This window comes from Phalacrocorax aristotelis, chromosome 1 (assembly GCF_949628215.1).
Source record: "Phalacrocorax aristotelis chromosome 1, bGulAri2.1, whole genome shotgun sequence".
Lineage (NCBI taxonomy): Eukaryota > Metazoa > Chordata > Aves > Suliformes > Phalacrocoracidae > Phalacrocorax > Phalacrocorax aristotelis.
Window position 1 is genome coordinate 110,767,292 of NC_134276.1, and position 17,674 is coordinate 110,784,965.

General features: G+C 37.4%; 1 protein-coding gene across 1 annotated transcript in view; it reads left to right on the top strand.

Moving 5' to 3' along the window:
- SAMSN1 (SAM domain, SH3 domain and nuclear localization signals 1) overlaps nucleotides 1–17,674 on the top strand; it is a 277,097-nt gene that overhangs the window by 196,129 nt on the left and 63,294 nt on the right. The window contains exons 4-8 of the mRNA XM_075101871.1: nucleotides 2,178–2,315; nucleotides 8,627–8,667; nucleotides 11,166–11,203; nucleotides 12,654–12,740; nucleotides 16,922–16,986. Coding sequence (XP_074957972.1) covers nucleotides 2,178–2,315; nucleotides 8,627–8,667; nucleotides 11,166–11,203; nucleotides 12,654–12,740; nucleotides 16,922–16,986 — 369 coding nt within the window. The remainder of the gene's footprint in view (nucleotides 1–2,177; nucleotides 2,316–8,626; nucleotides 8,668–11,165; nucleotides 11,204–12,653; nucleotides 12,741–16,921; nucleotides 16,987–17,674) is intronic.

Sequence of the window (17,674 nt, forward strand, 5' to 3'; positions counted from 1 at the left end):
CCCTCTGTCACTCTCATTCACCCTCTTAGAGTTTCTCTCATTTGCTCTCATGCGTTCTCTCTCTCCCTATCTCGTCTCTTTCTTTCTCTTCTTCACCTGCTCTCTCTTCTTTGTGCTTGCTGTTCCTTGTACACTCACTTTTTCTTGTGTTCTTTCTCATGTCCACTCATGCTTTCTCATGTGCTCCACTTCTTGCATACATACCCTTTCTCACGCCCTCACTGTTTTTGCGCTTCCTATTCCTCATGTCCTCACTTTCTCATGTGCACGTGCTCTTCTTCCACAAACTTGCTTTTTCTTACACACTTGCTCTTTCTCTCACCCTCGTGCTCCATCTTCTTCACATGAGCTTTCCCTCTTGTTTGAGCTCTTTCTCATGCTCTCCCTCTCTCCCTTTCTTAAGCACTCATTCTCATGTGCTCCCCTTATGCTCTCTTCCTCTCTTGTTTTCCCTTCCTTCTTCTTCTCTCTCCCATTTCTTTCCCTCTTGTTCTTACTCCTTTCCTCCCTTCTCTTTCACAGAGTTTTCTTTCTCTTTCTGTTTCCTTTTCTCTCCTTTCCTACCCTCCTCCTCTCTCTTCCTCTCCTCTCCTTTAACTCTTCCTTGCCCTCTTTTCCCTCTCCTATTCTCTCTCACACTCTCTCTTTCACATGAGCTCTCTTTTATGCTTCCATCTCCTAATTAAAGACTCTTCACCAAAATTCTCTTTCCCTATTGAGGGAGAACTATATGGTTGCATTTTACATTGCATAATCCTGGAAGTGTCTAACAAGGTTTTCAACTCATCATTTTTGTCTAGAAATGCTCAGTCCACAACTTCAGACCAGGAGCCTGAACCATCATTGCTACATGGCAACATAGTTACAGTAAGAAAAAATAATATTCTTATGAATAAACGCAGTTGTTTTCAAAACCCAGGCTCAGCTGGCTGTTAGGAGAACGAGCCATGTGTAGTGTGCTTCAAAAGCCATGCGCCACTTTCCCAGCAAGCATTACCTCATTAGTTCCTAGACTAAATTCCAGTATATACCTGAAGTATTTTCAAGAGTTTCAACTTGTAATATTTCTCCCATAACATTTATCTTGGCTTATCAAGACTCTAGAAGACTGAAGCAAATAAAGATCTGTAGATAAACATTGTGGTTGCAAAAATTAGTCATGTCTTTGAACTGCTGTTTCACCAGTCAACAATATTGCCTGTTAAGCTCTACATATTAACAATATAACTTCAAATATACATCTGTGCTTATCTTCTGTACTAGATGAACAATGTTTTAAAATAATAATATACCATGTTAATTCAATGGTGTTGCTCTGCTGTCAGACTGCTATAAATTTGATTTATTCCTTAATTAATGTAGTTAAAATCAGTAATCAAAATTAATTGGAAAAATATTCAGTGCAGATCTAAGTGGCAACATCTAAAATCTAGGATCATTAGTTAGAGTGTCTTTATTTTTACTATCTGCTTTCATTTAACTCTTGAATTATGGAATGGTGGTGTGAGTATATGTAATCCTGGATCTTGGAGTTGTGGGATAAATATTAAAATCCTAGTCTCTGTTAAAATGTTTATAGTCCTGGTGGTTGGAGAAAAAGAATCCTTACATGTGCATTATAACATAGCATTCAAAAATTTGAATGCAAATGGAATTTATTTTTAATTTTAGTCATTCTTATTTTTTGGGGGGCCTAAATCATAACTCACAAATTCTGGGTGCTGGCAGAACTGTTGCCATTTATATCTAAGCAGTAGGGTTACCTTTCTTCATCAAATCAACTTTTCCCCATGAAGAAGAAGTACTAACTATAAAACATTTTTATGGTTTATATAGAAATTTTCACAGTTTATAGTTCTCATAGTTTTTACAGGATATATGCCTGATTTTACTCTTTCTGAGTAGTTAATGGTCATTTTTGCAGTACCCTCAGCTTTACCCCTGACAATCTGTGGAATCTAAACTATGGTACTGTGAACTCCAGCATTTGGGTACTTAGAATAATAAATTTCTATATCCTTTTTTGAGAAAGAAGTAAATAAAGGTTTCAAAAGATAGGGGAGGAAAATGACTCTTTCTATTTTGTAAACCACAGAAATGGCTTGGTTTTTTAATTACTATTATTTTAATGGTTTTACAAGTGTTCATCTTTGAAAATCTGTTTGAATGTATTTTAGGAGGGCTCAATGGACAGCTTGTATGAGCCTGTCCCAGAACATCAAGAACCCAAGGATACAACTACTATTGACAGCCGGGCTAGCACTCCAGTGAGCATGCATGTGAACTGTGGACCACCTGAAAGGTCTATGTCTTTGGTAAGTAAAATTTAATTACAAAGTATGCAATGTATTTTGCAAAAAACTGTTACTCTCTATGCGGGCATGTGTGTTCAGCTGGCTTAACTGACCATTTGAACTATTCGGGCTCTTTAGAGCCACTGTTCAAATCCCATCTCTGTAGCCAATGACCTGATTTCTGTCCAGTCTTAACAAGCACACTTGGAAAACAGGTCATGAGTTTCTATACAGCTAGCAGCAGAGTGAGATTAGTGCAGCTTCACCATATGAGGGAATTTATCTTTGCAAGTAATAGCATATGAAAATACTGGTTACAGCTATTAGTACTGTACAAGATATACTATTGGTGTCTTTGGTTGCTTTTTATTAACCAAAAAATGCATTTCTAAGGTGTGAGTTCTGTGATTTTTGTAACGGATGGCCTCTGGAATAACCTTTACATTTTACAAGACCTCATTAGGTAAACATGTGAAGGAGGTTGTCTTCTGGTTTTTTTTTCTTCCTAAATAATGTTACCCTAGTTAATCCTTTATTATTGGTATGTTATTGGTATAATGTATCATTGAGGCTTTGACAAATATTTTAACATAGAATATTAAATTTCATAATCTTTTCCATTTCATAATCTCTATTCTCTGCTTTATAATGTTCCTTCATTTATAATTACTATCTACAGCAACATAGATGCAGTCTGGTGAAGGAATAAAGAGAAAACAAGGAGGTTCATTATTTAAAGAAGACAGACTGTCCCCCCTTCACAAATTATGCCAGGCTTTACCCCTGTGTGCTCTGGGTTAGGTACTGGGTACCTATAAGACTGCTGGGCCTACGGTGTTGCAATATCACAGAGCAGGTTTGCACACAGGATTTGTGTGGACAGAGTGCTGGAGCTGGCGGGATAGGTGAATGGCTGGGGATTTGTGGCATGCATCTGTTGAATTCCTAGAGGAATGGAAATAGCCTGTTCTTCTCAGACCCTTCTGCTGCAAACATCTCACTCCCTCCATGTGTCTCTCTTCCAGATAACCACCTTGGTGCTTTATAAGATGGTCCTGGTTTTGAGACTGTAGCAGTGCAGAGATCTCAAGATGATTCCTCATAGCATCAGCACAGATCTATGAGCCTGGGTTCTGAAATGTGCCTCCATTATAATTTTACTGTAGTAGGTGGTAGGTGCTTTCCTGTGTGACAGGTTTCTCCCCGTTATCAGGTTGTGACCTTGTTACTATAAAAATGAGCCACCTCTACTCTGCTCTAGCGAAGAGTCTTTAATCATGGTTGTGAAATATGGCTGTAACCTGATCCTGGCATGCTTGCAACATTTCAGTTGTGTGAAGCTCTAGCTGTTTGGCTAGGGCTGTGCTACACAATCATATTGAAACATGCCATTCTGCTAACAAAGGTGGACATTATAGTTCAGCTCTTACATCTGTTCAGTTCTTTTCCCCTTTTCTGTGACTACAAACCAACTTAACAGTGACAACTACACTAATATTTCTTTGTCCGATAGGAACAGCAATTAAACAAATAAACTGAAAATTGAAAGCAGATTTGTTTTCTGGTTTGTGTCTGGCATGTGACATATGACCTCCTAACATAGTCTGCAATAAATAACTACTAGAAATTATCCTTTACCTTCTCAAGGGATGGTAGAGGCACATCCCGAGCATTGTGCTCTACACCAGCTTCTCACAATGTGTAAGACTAAGAAATAGAAGAGCAGTGATAGTTTACCTCAGGCTTTTTGTTTCTTGCTTTTTCTTGGTTTGTTCTGTTTTCTGATTTGACAGCATTACTTCAGACTCTTCATTATATTAATATAGACTTAGGTTTCATAAATTTTCCAGCTAAATAAAAGTAACAAACCTATTCAATACAGAACTTTATTTTCATTGAGACAGCCTAGAGAAGCAGATTTGCTACTAGTGTAGGATTAGAAAATTCTATATGTTAACCAGAACAAATTGTAGCAAAACATTTTTCACACTGTTCAGTGCTGTTTTAGTGGGATGGCACTGTTTAGTCCATGAAGACACATGTATAGCAATGAATAGAAAAATCTAGCACTTGGATTCTTGCTAACACTTATCATACATTTCGGTCTTCCTAAAGGAGATATTTTAGTGATGGCACATTTATTCATCACTAAATTTAAATTTCATCATCAATAAAAGTAATGGTGAATGGGGAAGCAAACTGTTGGCTCACTAGGTGTTAACAAGATGCTTCCTAAGACTGGCTGTGGGTTTTATTTTATTCTGAGAGAATATTCAGCTCAGCACTTAACTAAAAATAACGGCTGGATGCTGTGTCACTGCGCTGGCTGTAGAATCAACATGATTATTTATAAAATACTCTCTAGAAAAGGAAAACAAGATTAGTGATGACGTGTCAGCAGTGAGGCCTATGGAAAAATGCCGCTAAGGCCAAAGGACTATGTGTAATCTTATCTGCTATTTCTAGCATGTGAGTTATTAGGCCTACACCTTGGATGAAGCTGTTAAGCTTATTAACAGAGCCCATTTGTACTTCTCTCCCATTTTTAATTTCGTCACTTGGTTCCAGGCTGCAGGGTGGCCCCCATAGCATGATAAATTCAGAACATTATTGGCTTCCTCAGGCCCTGATTCAGCCATCTGTCATTATTCATTAATGCACTTACTTAAGTGCACTGCTAATTAGGTATGGGCTCAAGTGTATGTTTAAATGGTGGGCTCAACCATGGCCATGCAGATTCCACAGAGCTGTTAAACCTCCTCAGGGTGGAGCAGCCTGGCACGGCCCATTTCCACCTTAGGAGGCTTTGCCCGCTTCCTTTTCCCTATACAACTTTGGAAATCAACAGGGCAAATGTTCAAGGTCTGCTCCCCTCAACTTAAAAAATGGGAGGCCAGTGCTAGAGGAAATTCTTCCTCATACTGCAGCAAGGTTGTTATTTTCTTGCAGTTACCTTCTCTGTTGTGATTTGTCCTAATCATAGCTGGGCTGTGACATTCTTCTGGAGACATGGGAAATACAGAGTACTGTGGTCACTGAAGCTGTGCAGGACATAATTCAATGAACATACTCTTTGGGCACCTTTTTGAACTGTGATTATTTTTGCTCCTGGCCAAGTATCTGCCAAAGTGACACATGCTGGATGAAGAATAACCCCTCTTTCATGTACGCTGTTCTCCTTCACATAACTTAGAAGGCCTGCTTAGTATACAAAATGTTTTGCCTGGGATGTTCCCACTTTGGGTTCTTACGGTACTGTCTTGTGCCTGGGATGCATGCTTGCTGTTTGATTTTAATCCTCTCAGGGAACTGGCCTGTTAACTTTTTGGTTAATTTGCCTGTTGCTCAGCTTCAGTAATATTCTCAGACAGAAAAAAAAAAAAACAAACCAAAAATAGTTCTTTGGATTGTTTTTGAACCTCATACATAGCGAAGTTGAATTGGATCTGCCTCAGAAACACTTGGTGGCCAACAGCAATGAATCATATGGGTGCTCTTTGCCTTAACTAGGCTATTGACTGGGAAACCAAATTTCTACCTCTTGTAGCTTGCTCTTACAGTCTTTTACCTCATGAGCTCTTTTAAGCTTCTCAAGAAAAGCATCTTCAGCATTAAAACTATTTTCGTATATTTCCTGTCAGATTGCAATCACCAAATGTCATGAGATCCACATATTTTTCAACTGCTAACTGTGATATGATCAACTACCCTGTATATCAGAGAAGTGCCAAATAATTTATCAGTCTTTCTAAGTTATTGCCAGGAAAATCACAATCAGTCATGATACCTGCTTTAATCTGTGGTGTTATAATTGGCGTTCGATTCCAGTGAGGGAAAGAAGAGGGCTAGTTATCTGAAATGATCTTTTCCCTGTTTGTAAGTCTTAACAGACTCCTGGAGCTCTAGCTTTCTCAGCCAGCTTGTAACCACTGGAGGGACTCATTAAGTTCTTTAATTCAGAGTTATTAGATAAAAGCAGGGAGGAAAGGACTTTATTAATAATTTCATAATGCTGAGCTTCCACATGTGCAGTTTGTTTTTAGGAAATAGACTTGTTCATATTTGGGATAGGGAAGGGAAGAATTGTTCCCATAAAGAAGGTAATTACATACTTCGGAGAATGTGGACAGTAGAGTCTAGATGAACCTTAATTTACATTCTAAGATAAAACATGTTTTTAAAAGGGCTTAATTTCTAGTTTCAGATTCAAGTTACATATGATTTTAAGTGTAGTCAAATACTAAAAAGACACTTAAAAAAAGAAAAGTACAAACATGAATAATTTATTCTTGTACCCCAGTTTAGCCAGCTGATTCAGACAAACCAGGAAGAGGTGTCAAATAAAAGGTGTCATTTTTTAAAGACCATTTAAACCTACTGCCATATTTCATTGTGGCACTGCATCCCATGATATCCAGCGGAGTCACATCAGTATCATCTCGATGTATGATATAATGTTGTACATGCATATTTTGCTGGATTTTAAGAAACTGATGCTGAAGCATTGGTTTCAAATCTTGGACCAAAAGACTAAACCTACAATTCCGTGTTTCATGTTCCACACCAGGTATTTGGCATGTGAAGATATGAATTAATGGTCTTTCCAGGCATATGGCCACACTGAGGTTTAGAGAGGGCCCTGTCTCCATTTTTTACCCTGGATCACATAGGTTCTAACTTACAATATCCTTTGGTCTCTGACCTCCATGCATAATGCTTCCTTTAACAAGCCTCTTTGAAGCCAAATATTTGATATTTTTAAGTAAGATGTTGAAACCTCCTTTTTGAAACAGCCTTAAAATCAATTTTTCAACATTTTTCAACTTTGTGTGCCTGTGCACCTCATCTAGTAATTGCTTTAGAGCTATTGGAAAGATTTGTTCCAAGACTAAGAAGCTGAATTTCTTTTCGGCAAGAAATTTCTCTTAGATTGCTTGCAGTATTTCAAGGGAGATGGTACATTCTGTATGATTTTTTTGATCTGCACACAGCATCTGTGAAAAAATCTACACATGCAGGAAGAAATTCTGTGGAAACTGCATAAAATTATTAGCATTCACAAATGTCCAGGTGCTAACAAGACCCCCTACACTCAGCTAAAATAACCTCAGTGCAGTAAAATATCCTTAATGCACTCTCCTGAAGAAGCTTAAAAAAATCTATGATGGGTTTTACCAGAGGAGGGGAAAAAATATAAAATGCTCAATTATGCACTTGCATCATTTTATGTAGTACATGTTTTGGCTTTTCATCGTGCAACCAGGATGACATTTTTAAATTACTGTGGTCAGAGCCATGCAGATGTAGATAGTATTACACGAAGGAAATAAATCAAACATAAGAATATGACAAATAGGTCCATATACTGAAGTTTTCATATTTAGAAAATAATGAAGGATGTAAAAAAAAAAAAAAAAAAAAGTGTCTTGTTGCACAGCAAATTGAAGCGGCACTCATCATGGACATTTTTATCCCAATTTCGGCTTTCCAGGCTGGAAGAAATAGATATGAAAGTGATACAGTGCTTTGATATTCTGTCTCAGGAGATATCAAAATATTATAGGGATAAGAGATCCCTTCTGTCCTAGCATGACATCCTCAGGTTTTCTTAAAGTTAAAATTAACTTCAAGTGCCAGGGTAAGTGCAACAGCAAAGATGCAGTGAGATGTTTTGGCATCGCTTGCAGAGTAAGGCACCCTTTAGTTCACTCTTTCAACACCCACATAACTCTTCTCATCCTTCCCACATCTGGTCAGGGTACATACCATCCGGGCCCTGGAGGCTGTGAGATCTTGCCTCCAGGCCAGTGCTTGATTCTCATTTGGGGGCCCTCAGAGCCTTACCAGGCCAACTTGCACAACTTTCAATTTTACTTGCAGAGTTTCCTGCTCTCTTCTACATTCTCCTGCATGTAATGGGGTTAGAGAGTCTGTGTCCTTCTGTGTCCCTCAGAAAGCCACATCCCATTGTAACGTGTGGGTATTCTATCCTCATAAATTTTAAAGGAATCATATTGTGGAAGAAATATGATATTAATTCTTGGGGTACAAGTCTTGTTTTCTGGTTATTCAGGGGTATTACTGTTGTCAGCTTCTTGGGAGCCATGCATACTGAAGCTTCCCAAAGTCAGGACACATAACTACATATATTCTCTGCTCCACTGTGTCCTCCACAGCTTCAGCTGCTGGAAAAAGAAAGACTGGATTGCTAGTGGATATTAAAAATGTGCCTCAAAAGTACATCATTCAGTATCTTTCCAGGGAGGAAAGTATTATATATGGATTAAACATTTTTGATTTTCATAGACTTTTTTTCTCTATCTTTTTAAAAGGGATTTCCTGACTTTGAGAACACACTGACCAAAAAAAGAAAGTAAGTTGAGACCAGTTCGAGGTCTGCACAGTGCCACTATATTTGTCTGTACCTTTCAACCATGTTGTTTTACTAATGTTTGCCAATGTTGCTTTAATCTCATGGAGTACATGTATTAATGTTACAGTTGGAAAGCAAGTAACAAGCTTGAAATGTATTACTAAAGCTCTTTTGCCACGATTTTTTCATATACATAAAGATTTCTTCCAAAATATCAGAACCAGGACAGCTAAAATCAAATGCAGTTAATCTAAGCTTGGTTTAACCATATGTCTGGTTTTCTGAAAGATTGATGTGGTAACCTATTTTATAGCATGTTTGCACCATTGACCTCATAATCTCCCAATGGGTTTTTTGTTTGTTTTTGATCCAAGTAAAAAATTAGTTTGCAAAATGATTCAGATAAAGCAGGTCAGACTGTATTTTATCAAGCATATGTGTGACAGCAGCATGCTTTGCATCCATTTGTTAAGACACAATGCTATGGTTTGAGCTAATGATTAATATATACCAGTAAGCAGAGGAATTTATTTTGAAAATTCTTTTTTGACTGCAGGTTGAAGGCTAAACATTACTGAAGTGGTCTCTTTCAGATGAAATCTGAAATCCTGCCTGATGGAGTGATAGAGACAGATCTTATCTGTCTGGCTGTCACAGACATGAAAATCCCTGGATTTTTTTTTCTTTTTCTTTTTTAGGTGGGGCTCCACTAAATTCAGAACATGAATGTTACCTATGTCTGTTGCAGAGAAATTTCAAAATAGATAAAGATTTCAAAGAAAATCAAGAGCTTCTTTGTCTTAAGTAACAGTTTTAATCTATTTCTAGTTGTCTGATATAAACACTAGTAACATCAACTGCAAACACAGAGATGTATACACTCAGAGCTGTGAGATCTCAGTTATCTGTGACCAACCAGGGCCCTGTGAAAATGCTCTCAAAATTGCATTAATTAAAGTATGGACATAACTCTATTTTTCACTATTTTCTCATAATTCTTTAGCACTTTTAAGGAAGACAAAGTACTGTGTAGGCCTTACCCAAGTTTTACTCTACCAAGCTCCACCAAATAAGATGCAATCAGCTAGCTGCCTGAGAGACTCCTGCCTAGATCAGAACTAAGTCTGCCCCAGGAATAGCAATAGTAGTCTGTAGCTACAGTGACAAATCTTACAATGCAAACAAAACCATTCTATTCTAAAACTAATCCTAACCTAAATGAATTGTCAGAATTTAGAAGGGTTGTCCAGATCACTTGATTAATCAACACAAAAGATGAGTAAGGTATATGAAAATAATTTCACTCAACATGAAAAGATTTTGTAATGACAATTATTTTGTTGTGAGTATCCAGCCATCACATATCCTGCCCACCACTATCAGTGCCATACCCCCACTGATAATGCAAAATTTTTTCCATTGGTCTTTTCTGTAGAAATAGAGAAAGTGAATGAGGAATTATCATTCTTTTTTTCTTACAACGGGGCAACAAGGAAGCACCAAATGAAATAGAGTAGCAGAAATAAAATAAACAGAAGTATGCCTTGTTTAGACAGTAAGAATTAAATTGTGGAACTCTGAAAGAAAAAAAAATCCAAGTGGTTTCAAAAGAAACTTGTGCTTATGGACCAGTTCCTTAAACAGTAGTTCAGCTGCCACCCTCTTGCTCAGGAAGCCCTTCAGTACCTACATGCCTGAAGTTGGGAGATGGATCTCAGTTTTTGTGCTCTTTCCCTTCTGCTGGTCATTGTCACAGATTAGAGTGTCTGGTCTCATCACAGTATCTCATCTAGTATAATCTAGTATAATCTTCTGGCTTCATCCTCTAGCTCATAAATTACTATCCATTGGGGTTTTTATGGATAAAGTGAAACAAATTAATTCACAGGTTAACTCATTGTTAATGCCAAGATTTATTTTTCTTCTGTTAAGTTAGTATATTGTTTAAGTCATCATCTATAAACCACTGACCACAGATGGAAGCATTAGTTAGGACTATTCCTTGATGTAAATGTGCAAAAAGTTCAAGGTTCATTTGGGCAATAAAATGTCACTCGAGGTCATGGGGATGGCATGTTCATATGTAGCTCTTTGGTTCGATCCATTATTATGTCGCCAAACTCCACACACTAATTTCTAAAAGTTGTAGGACACTTCAGATGTCTAGAGACATGTCTAGAGAAAAGTAACTTTTATTTTCTTCCTGATGGGCTCCCTGATTCAGTCATGAATTCTTCATTCCAAAAAGAAACTTTAATAACATATTTTTACAGAATGAAAATTCAGAAGATTTCAGAGCTTTGTGTGGCATGTGGGAGTAGATGATTGGGTAAATGAGAAAAGCCAAATAACTCCAATTAAAACCAGGGGGAATTGCACAGCTAAATCCCTGTGCCCTGCTTTGAAGAATTAGGTTGAAAATATCCATATTTGATTAAATGTGCTTTCATTTTTCATTCTGACTTTCAGCTAATGGTAAATTCTTTTAATTCTTTTAGATCCATCCAGAAGTCCATGTCTGAAAATGAAGCATTTGGTTAGTAACTGCTTAAATAATTTACTGTATACTTGCTAATCTCACAGAGCCAACTTTAATTAAGGGTCTGATTTGCTTTACAGCTGTTAGAGCAAATGCAAAAGAAAGGAAAAAATACAGTTAAGCTATCAATATATCCCCTGCCTCACCTACCCCACACTTTCCACAGACATATTTGTAGGTAGATATTGAAAACAAACTAGTTAAACATGGAAATCAAATCAAGATTTAAAGAACCTGTTATGGGACAGCATGAGAAATACTCAGCATGTTCAGCATTTGTTTTAATCATCTCAATAAAAATTGAAATATCTCTGATCTAATCAAATTAAGTCTCTGCCCATTCCCATGTTAAATTACTTTGTTTCAGCTTTCACAAACAAGTTCATCAGAGAAGGAATTCAGGTGTTTTTTTTCAATATGCCCTGACACTGCATATTATTATCCACACTTATGATTCAATTAGTTTTATTTTGTAAATCCTCTGTAAGAAATAATCATCAGTTTCTTAAAAAGTAAAAATTCCTATGTTTTTCAGTGAGAGATTCCCATTAAGATTCTATTCTTTATTCTCTGGAGTTTGGGTTTAGTTGTATCTAGCCCTTACTGAGCAAAAATGTTGTTATATCTGCCTGTAACGATGTCACTGTATTTCATAACAATGTGTCTCAGATAGCTGAAAGTTCCCCTATGTTAAGACTTCATTCTGTAGCCCTGCACAGGGAAAACTTTCATGCAGAACAGCATCATTTAGTCTACAGCGTCCAGGCCGTAATGAATTAATTCCCAGCACTTGACAAAATTGGCAAGTGCTTTTGTAAAGTTTTCTGATATAGGGTGAAACCTAACATTTTTTTTAAAAAAAAAACCAAAATGAAAAAGCACAAAAACTTAATAGTTATCAATATGCTGTGAAGCATGACTGCTTTGAGGTTCACTGAGGGAACAGGAGAATGGCCATCTTGTTCTCAAAGCCAACCTAGTTTCTCCCATTCAAGCAGAGACAGTATTCACCTTGGAGCGTGTATGACATAGATGTGGGCATCTTTCATGCTGTGTCTTGCTAAGACACTGGCTGGTTAACCGTAAAATTAAATAATGTTTATACAATTCCTGGAAGCAAAATAAAGACACAGATGTTCTGTGGGCTCCTAGGTCTTAAAACTAGGGTTAAGATAACAATCACTCTGAATATGTTTTAACAGTGTTAAATGAGATATTAGACAGGAGCAAAAGATGATAAAACTTGAAGTCTGCCCACAATAAATCTCATCCGTCCATCAAATTTCCTATATTGTGAAATCATCAATTCATTTCTGTGTTTCAGCAGACGCTACAGTGTTCTGCAAGCTTGTTTGATTTGCATTCTGGTTATATTTTTATAGACTTTCCTGTTATTTCACAGGTTTGCTATGAATTCAGGTGACTGCTCTCTGTGCTTTTACTTTAGACAGGAAAAATGTGAATGGCACACTTTGGCAAGGCTCCAGGAAGCCGGAGAATGATTCGTACATCAGAAGGCACTGTCAGCTTGAAGGTAATTGCTAAACATATTTCAGCTGATTTTGCATTTTCCACAAAGTATTTTAAAGGGCACCTAGGAAAATTTCTCATTTTTCACCAATAATCTAGCTAAATAATTTGTCAAGTCCTTTTGAGATTTATCTTGTCCTCAAGGGGAAAAAAAGTAGTTAAAATAAAGCTTACCTTAAAACTGGGAAGCCAGGAACACACTCTGTGAGCAATTCAGTCTGTAGTCCACAGGCCAAAGAAGACCTCCGCTACAGTAAATTGCCATAGTCATGTTGTATAGGGCTTGCCAACTGTAATATGAGCCTACAGTAGGAATCCATGTTCCCCGTGTACTTCATACTACTCCAGGTATCCAACAGGGAAACAGTAACTTTTCCCACAAAAAAAAACTCTTCTGGCAGGTGCAAAAGAGATTTGGCAAAATTTTGTAGGCAGCTGTTTTGTCCAATTTTCTTTCTAATCCTCTTTTGACTAATTTTATTGAAACAACCTTACAACTAATATATTGGAAATTGCTAGTGACACTGTTTAAGAGTTGATCAGTACAAACCCATTAAAACAAGTACGAGAAATAACAAGTGAGCAGTCACCTTTTCTGTTTAAACATAAACTGGACGTCTGAAGACCAAAATGCTTTGATGATTTGCTTAAAGTTGCTTCCAGGAATGGAATTTGCATTTGTACCTTTTAAAGTCGAGAGAGATCCATTATAATTCCCTAACCAGACCAAACCAGACAAGGTTCAGCAGAAACAGAAACCAAGATACATGAGATTTATTTAAGTGGATGCATGTTTTGTTCTCTGCTTAAGCCAACAAAGCGGGAAGATGGCCATTGCCTTAACTTTTAATATCTCTTGTACAAATGGTCTAGATATCGCCCGCTGTTAGGAGATTACACTGTTACCTGGATATGCCAAAGAAAGCACAGGACAGGGCACCAGCTTTCCCTCTGGATTTCATTCACTTCACCACTTGAAGATAAACCCTTAAATTTTGGAAACTACACCTGAAATTGCAATACATATTGTATTTGCCCATGTATAGGCAAATTAAGTTTCTTGGAACCAGAATGAGAAAGAAAAGATGACAGGAAAGTTTAGAGGAACTCTGCTTTTGTGATGAATTGATGAGGGCAAAAGGGACCTACAGTGAGCCTCATTGGTTTGCAAGGTAAAAGGTTGTAATGATAGGTGAAAGAAAAACGAGGCATTTGTCTCCAGACAAGCCTTACTTTTAACCAAAAAATATTTTGGAATGATTCCTCAAACTACCCCAGAGGTTGTCAGTTTGGAGGCAGAAAAAGGCTGAATGAGAAAACAGAACTCTTTGACCTTCCTCCAGAGTCTTTTCTACTCAAGACTTTTTTTACGCTTTTAAATATCCAAAGCATGCAAAAGAAGCAGTGCACATTTTAAAAGCTGACAAGTGTTGTAATTGAAGGGCAGGGGCCCAGAGGGAACAGGAAGCAAAGCTGGCAGCTAAATAAAAATCTCCCTTTCCCCTACTGCAGTGAAATTGTTTGAAGGGAAGTCCCCTTCACACAGTTGTGAAAACCATTGCAAGAAGATTTACAGTATATCGCTATTGATCAAGATAATTTGTCACTATTGATCAAGCCTTTCTCTTAACAGAGATAATACTTCAAGGTCTGAAAGTCTATTGCATAATATGAATTTCTGTTAGATATAATAAGCTATGTGTCGTGGCCAGCACAGACTTCGCTTCAGAGCTGTATTCACAGACCTGATCCAAATCTCACCGAAGTCAATGAAAAGACATCCACTGACGCTGGTAGCTTTTGGATTAGGTCCTTAATGTTGCTGTGTGCATAACTTCTAAAAAAATCAGTTTTCCAGACTGATAAGGAAGTAAAAACATATATATCCCACAGACACAATAGAGGGAGTACCTGTCATCGCTGACAAGCCCAAACCCAAACCGTCAGTACCAGATTTGCCAGCCTAAAGCTATCATTGTTGAAAAAGTTGACTATGCAAGTCTTTGGCCTTCCATGAAAGAACATTATGGAGAAAAACAGAGAAGACCTGACACCTCTCAGAGTCAGTGGACATAATTCTCCACTACTCCTAATTCACTCTACCGTAAAATGACTGGTACCCATTGTCAGACTAGGAAGAAAAGCTTCCTAGTTCCTGCAGCTTATAAATATCTTTTGCGTGGTTTTTTTTTCCCCCTATACCTTATTCCATATTTCAGTGGATTGGAGAGCTGATTTAAGCAAGATTTAAGACTACTGCAGATGAACGTTATTACAGCTAGCAAAAGAGATCATGATTTTGGGGGGTACAACTAAGGTTTGCTTTAATAACTTGCTGTTGTTCGTTTGCTTTTGACCAAAATGACATTAAAAACAGTGTCACTGTAAGTAGTCTTTCAGGCTAAGGTCATTATATGTTGCCCCACAGTTCTTTGTGATTAAGCTGCGAACAGCTACCAAATAATACTATTTTGGATGAGACCGTAAGAGCATTTGTGGGCACAGGACTGAACACTGCAAGACTTACGTTTTAGAGTACGCTTACAGAGCACAGGGGCACAGTGTTCAGAGGTGCCTGCAGGAGAGGAAAACAAATTAGCCTAAGGACCAGAAACAACCCAGTTATGTGAAATGGTGTTGCATAAGCACTGCTTGACACGAGTCATGCTGCTCCTAGAAGACCAGCTAGTTCTGTATTTAAATAAACAACTGGATTGTCAGACACCTGGCCCTCAGTGACTTCAAGGAGATCTGCAGGTGCTTGAGACACCCTGAAGTCTGGTCAGTCATGTTAGATTTTGGAATGTAACATATTTTTTGGAAAAGCTTTTCATTTTTTTGTAACCATCAAGTTTGTAGGAGAAAGACACTGTCCTATAATCATAGAAGCTGATTATTTGTTACTGTGTTACAATTTTTGTTTGCAGAGGATTTTCTTTTAGGAAAAATAAGAACCCTAAAAAAGTCTCTTGAATCAGAATTTGCTTTAAAAATAACATATGAAAATTTATGTTCTGACTTGCAGCCCTTTAACTGTTTCACTCACATGAGTTTAAGGTGTTTTGGCTAACTTTACACACGTTGTGGTCTCATTTAATTCCAACATAAGTATAGGCATTTTGAGGACTGGGATCATACTTTCATCTTTGAATATAAATTTTCATGGTCATGTTCAAACATTTTTTTTTCATGTGATAGCTGAAGAATCTCAGTCACTTGGAATTATTCACTGAATTAATCTTTCTTTTTCTCTTGATTGTAGACAAAACAATGCGACCAGTCTCACCTGCCTACAGTTAGCCTTTGTGAACCTGTATGTTAAGTTAGCTGTCCATTTGCAAACAGAATTACTGAGGTTGTAAGACATTCCTCAGCAGCAGTAAGGAGGCCAAGTTAGGATTAATGAGAAAAAAAACCCCAACACATTCCTCCTGGTTTCTAGTAACTTTGGAAAAATAAGATAGCACTTTGGGCTTTGATTAGCAGGTAATTTTTCTTTTGTGGTTTTGGTTTTTTATTTTTTCCCCCCTGAAAAATAACTGTGTGCCTCTGATATCTGTGTTGATGGAATTTAATCGCTAGGGCCTTCCTACAGTAATATAACAGTGGATGCTTTGCCTTAAGAGTGGCAGTAAGAGTAGACCTTTCAAAGTAGGTTTACTAAAAGTAAACTTTTCAAAGAGTTGTTTGACCTATTATCGCTCATTGTTGTAATGAAGGTAAATACTTTTCCCATGCAAAGCATTAATTTCTTGGAAGAAATGGGAGGACATTCTTCCTTTGAAAGCAATTTCTAATCTAATCTAAACTAAACAGATCTCAATTGCAAGGATTATTTTTGCCCAGGGTGTTCATTCTTTACATGAATATTCTACACTTTTCTGCTGTAAATTAGCAGGGCAAGAGGAAGCACTTGGTGGGATTCTGGTTTAGTAAACTGAGGACTAACTACAGATGAAGAAGTTAGCACAAATGAGTTTTCTTTATGTAAGTTAGTTTGCCAGTTTGTTCTGTGGTCTTATTTCAAAGCAGTTTGAGATAAAATGCTTAAATGACATAGGATTAAGTTCAGAGAGTCAAAATGTCAGCTCAAACGTCAAGTACAATTCAAATTATATTCCTCAGAATAACTTATAACAGGACATTTTAAAGCATATTTTCTTTTTTTGTCATCATTCACAGAAGATAATATTATTGGCGATGGGATACATTTGCTGCAAGGAAAGAAGACAGAAGAAACCACATGCCAGGTGAAAGAACTACTCTTCTTTTCAGGATTTAAAATTTTCTTCAAATAAAACACATATTTCTTGATTCCATTCAGTATTTGCCCAACCTGAACTTCATACTCGGTATGCCCGTGTATTTTAGAAGCTGAGTTTAAAAGAATACTCTGGTGACTGAGTTATGCACCATTTTAATTATGCAGACCATATGGGTTTTAATGCTTAGAAAACTTTTTCTTTCCTGGAGCGAATCCATTTCTGTTAAATCAGTGTGCTGGAGTTGCATCTAGCAAGATGTATACTGTGTTTAGATCAGCCTTGCATGATCCGTGTTGGCATATGTATTCCAATGCTTTCTGAATTTCTGTAAACATATACCATATCTCCTTTTTGTAATACTACATTAGTTATCCCACTAGTATGAGCAAGTAAGGAATTCTGACCCTTGGGTTTGCAGAACAGTAATAACGTAAAAGTAAGTAACAACTCATCAGCTGGTGTCCAGTAGAGAGATGGGGAGAAGGATTTGTAGGTCTGGAATTAGAACAACTGGCATTTGCTTTTTATTTCACTTCCAGTCCAATGTTTGCCCTGATAATATGTTAGTTAAAGGGCCAATTCGTATCTGTTGCAAATCAGCTTAGCTCTGCTAATTTCACATGACACAAGTTTGCCCAGTTTGGGAATCTGACTAAAAGTGTCTAGCGCACAC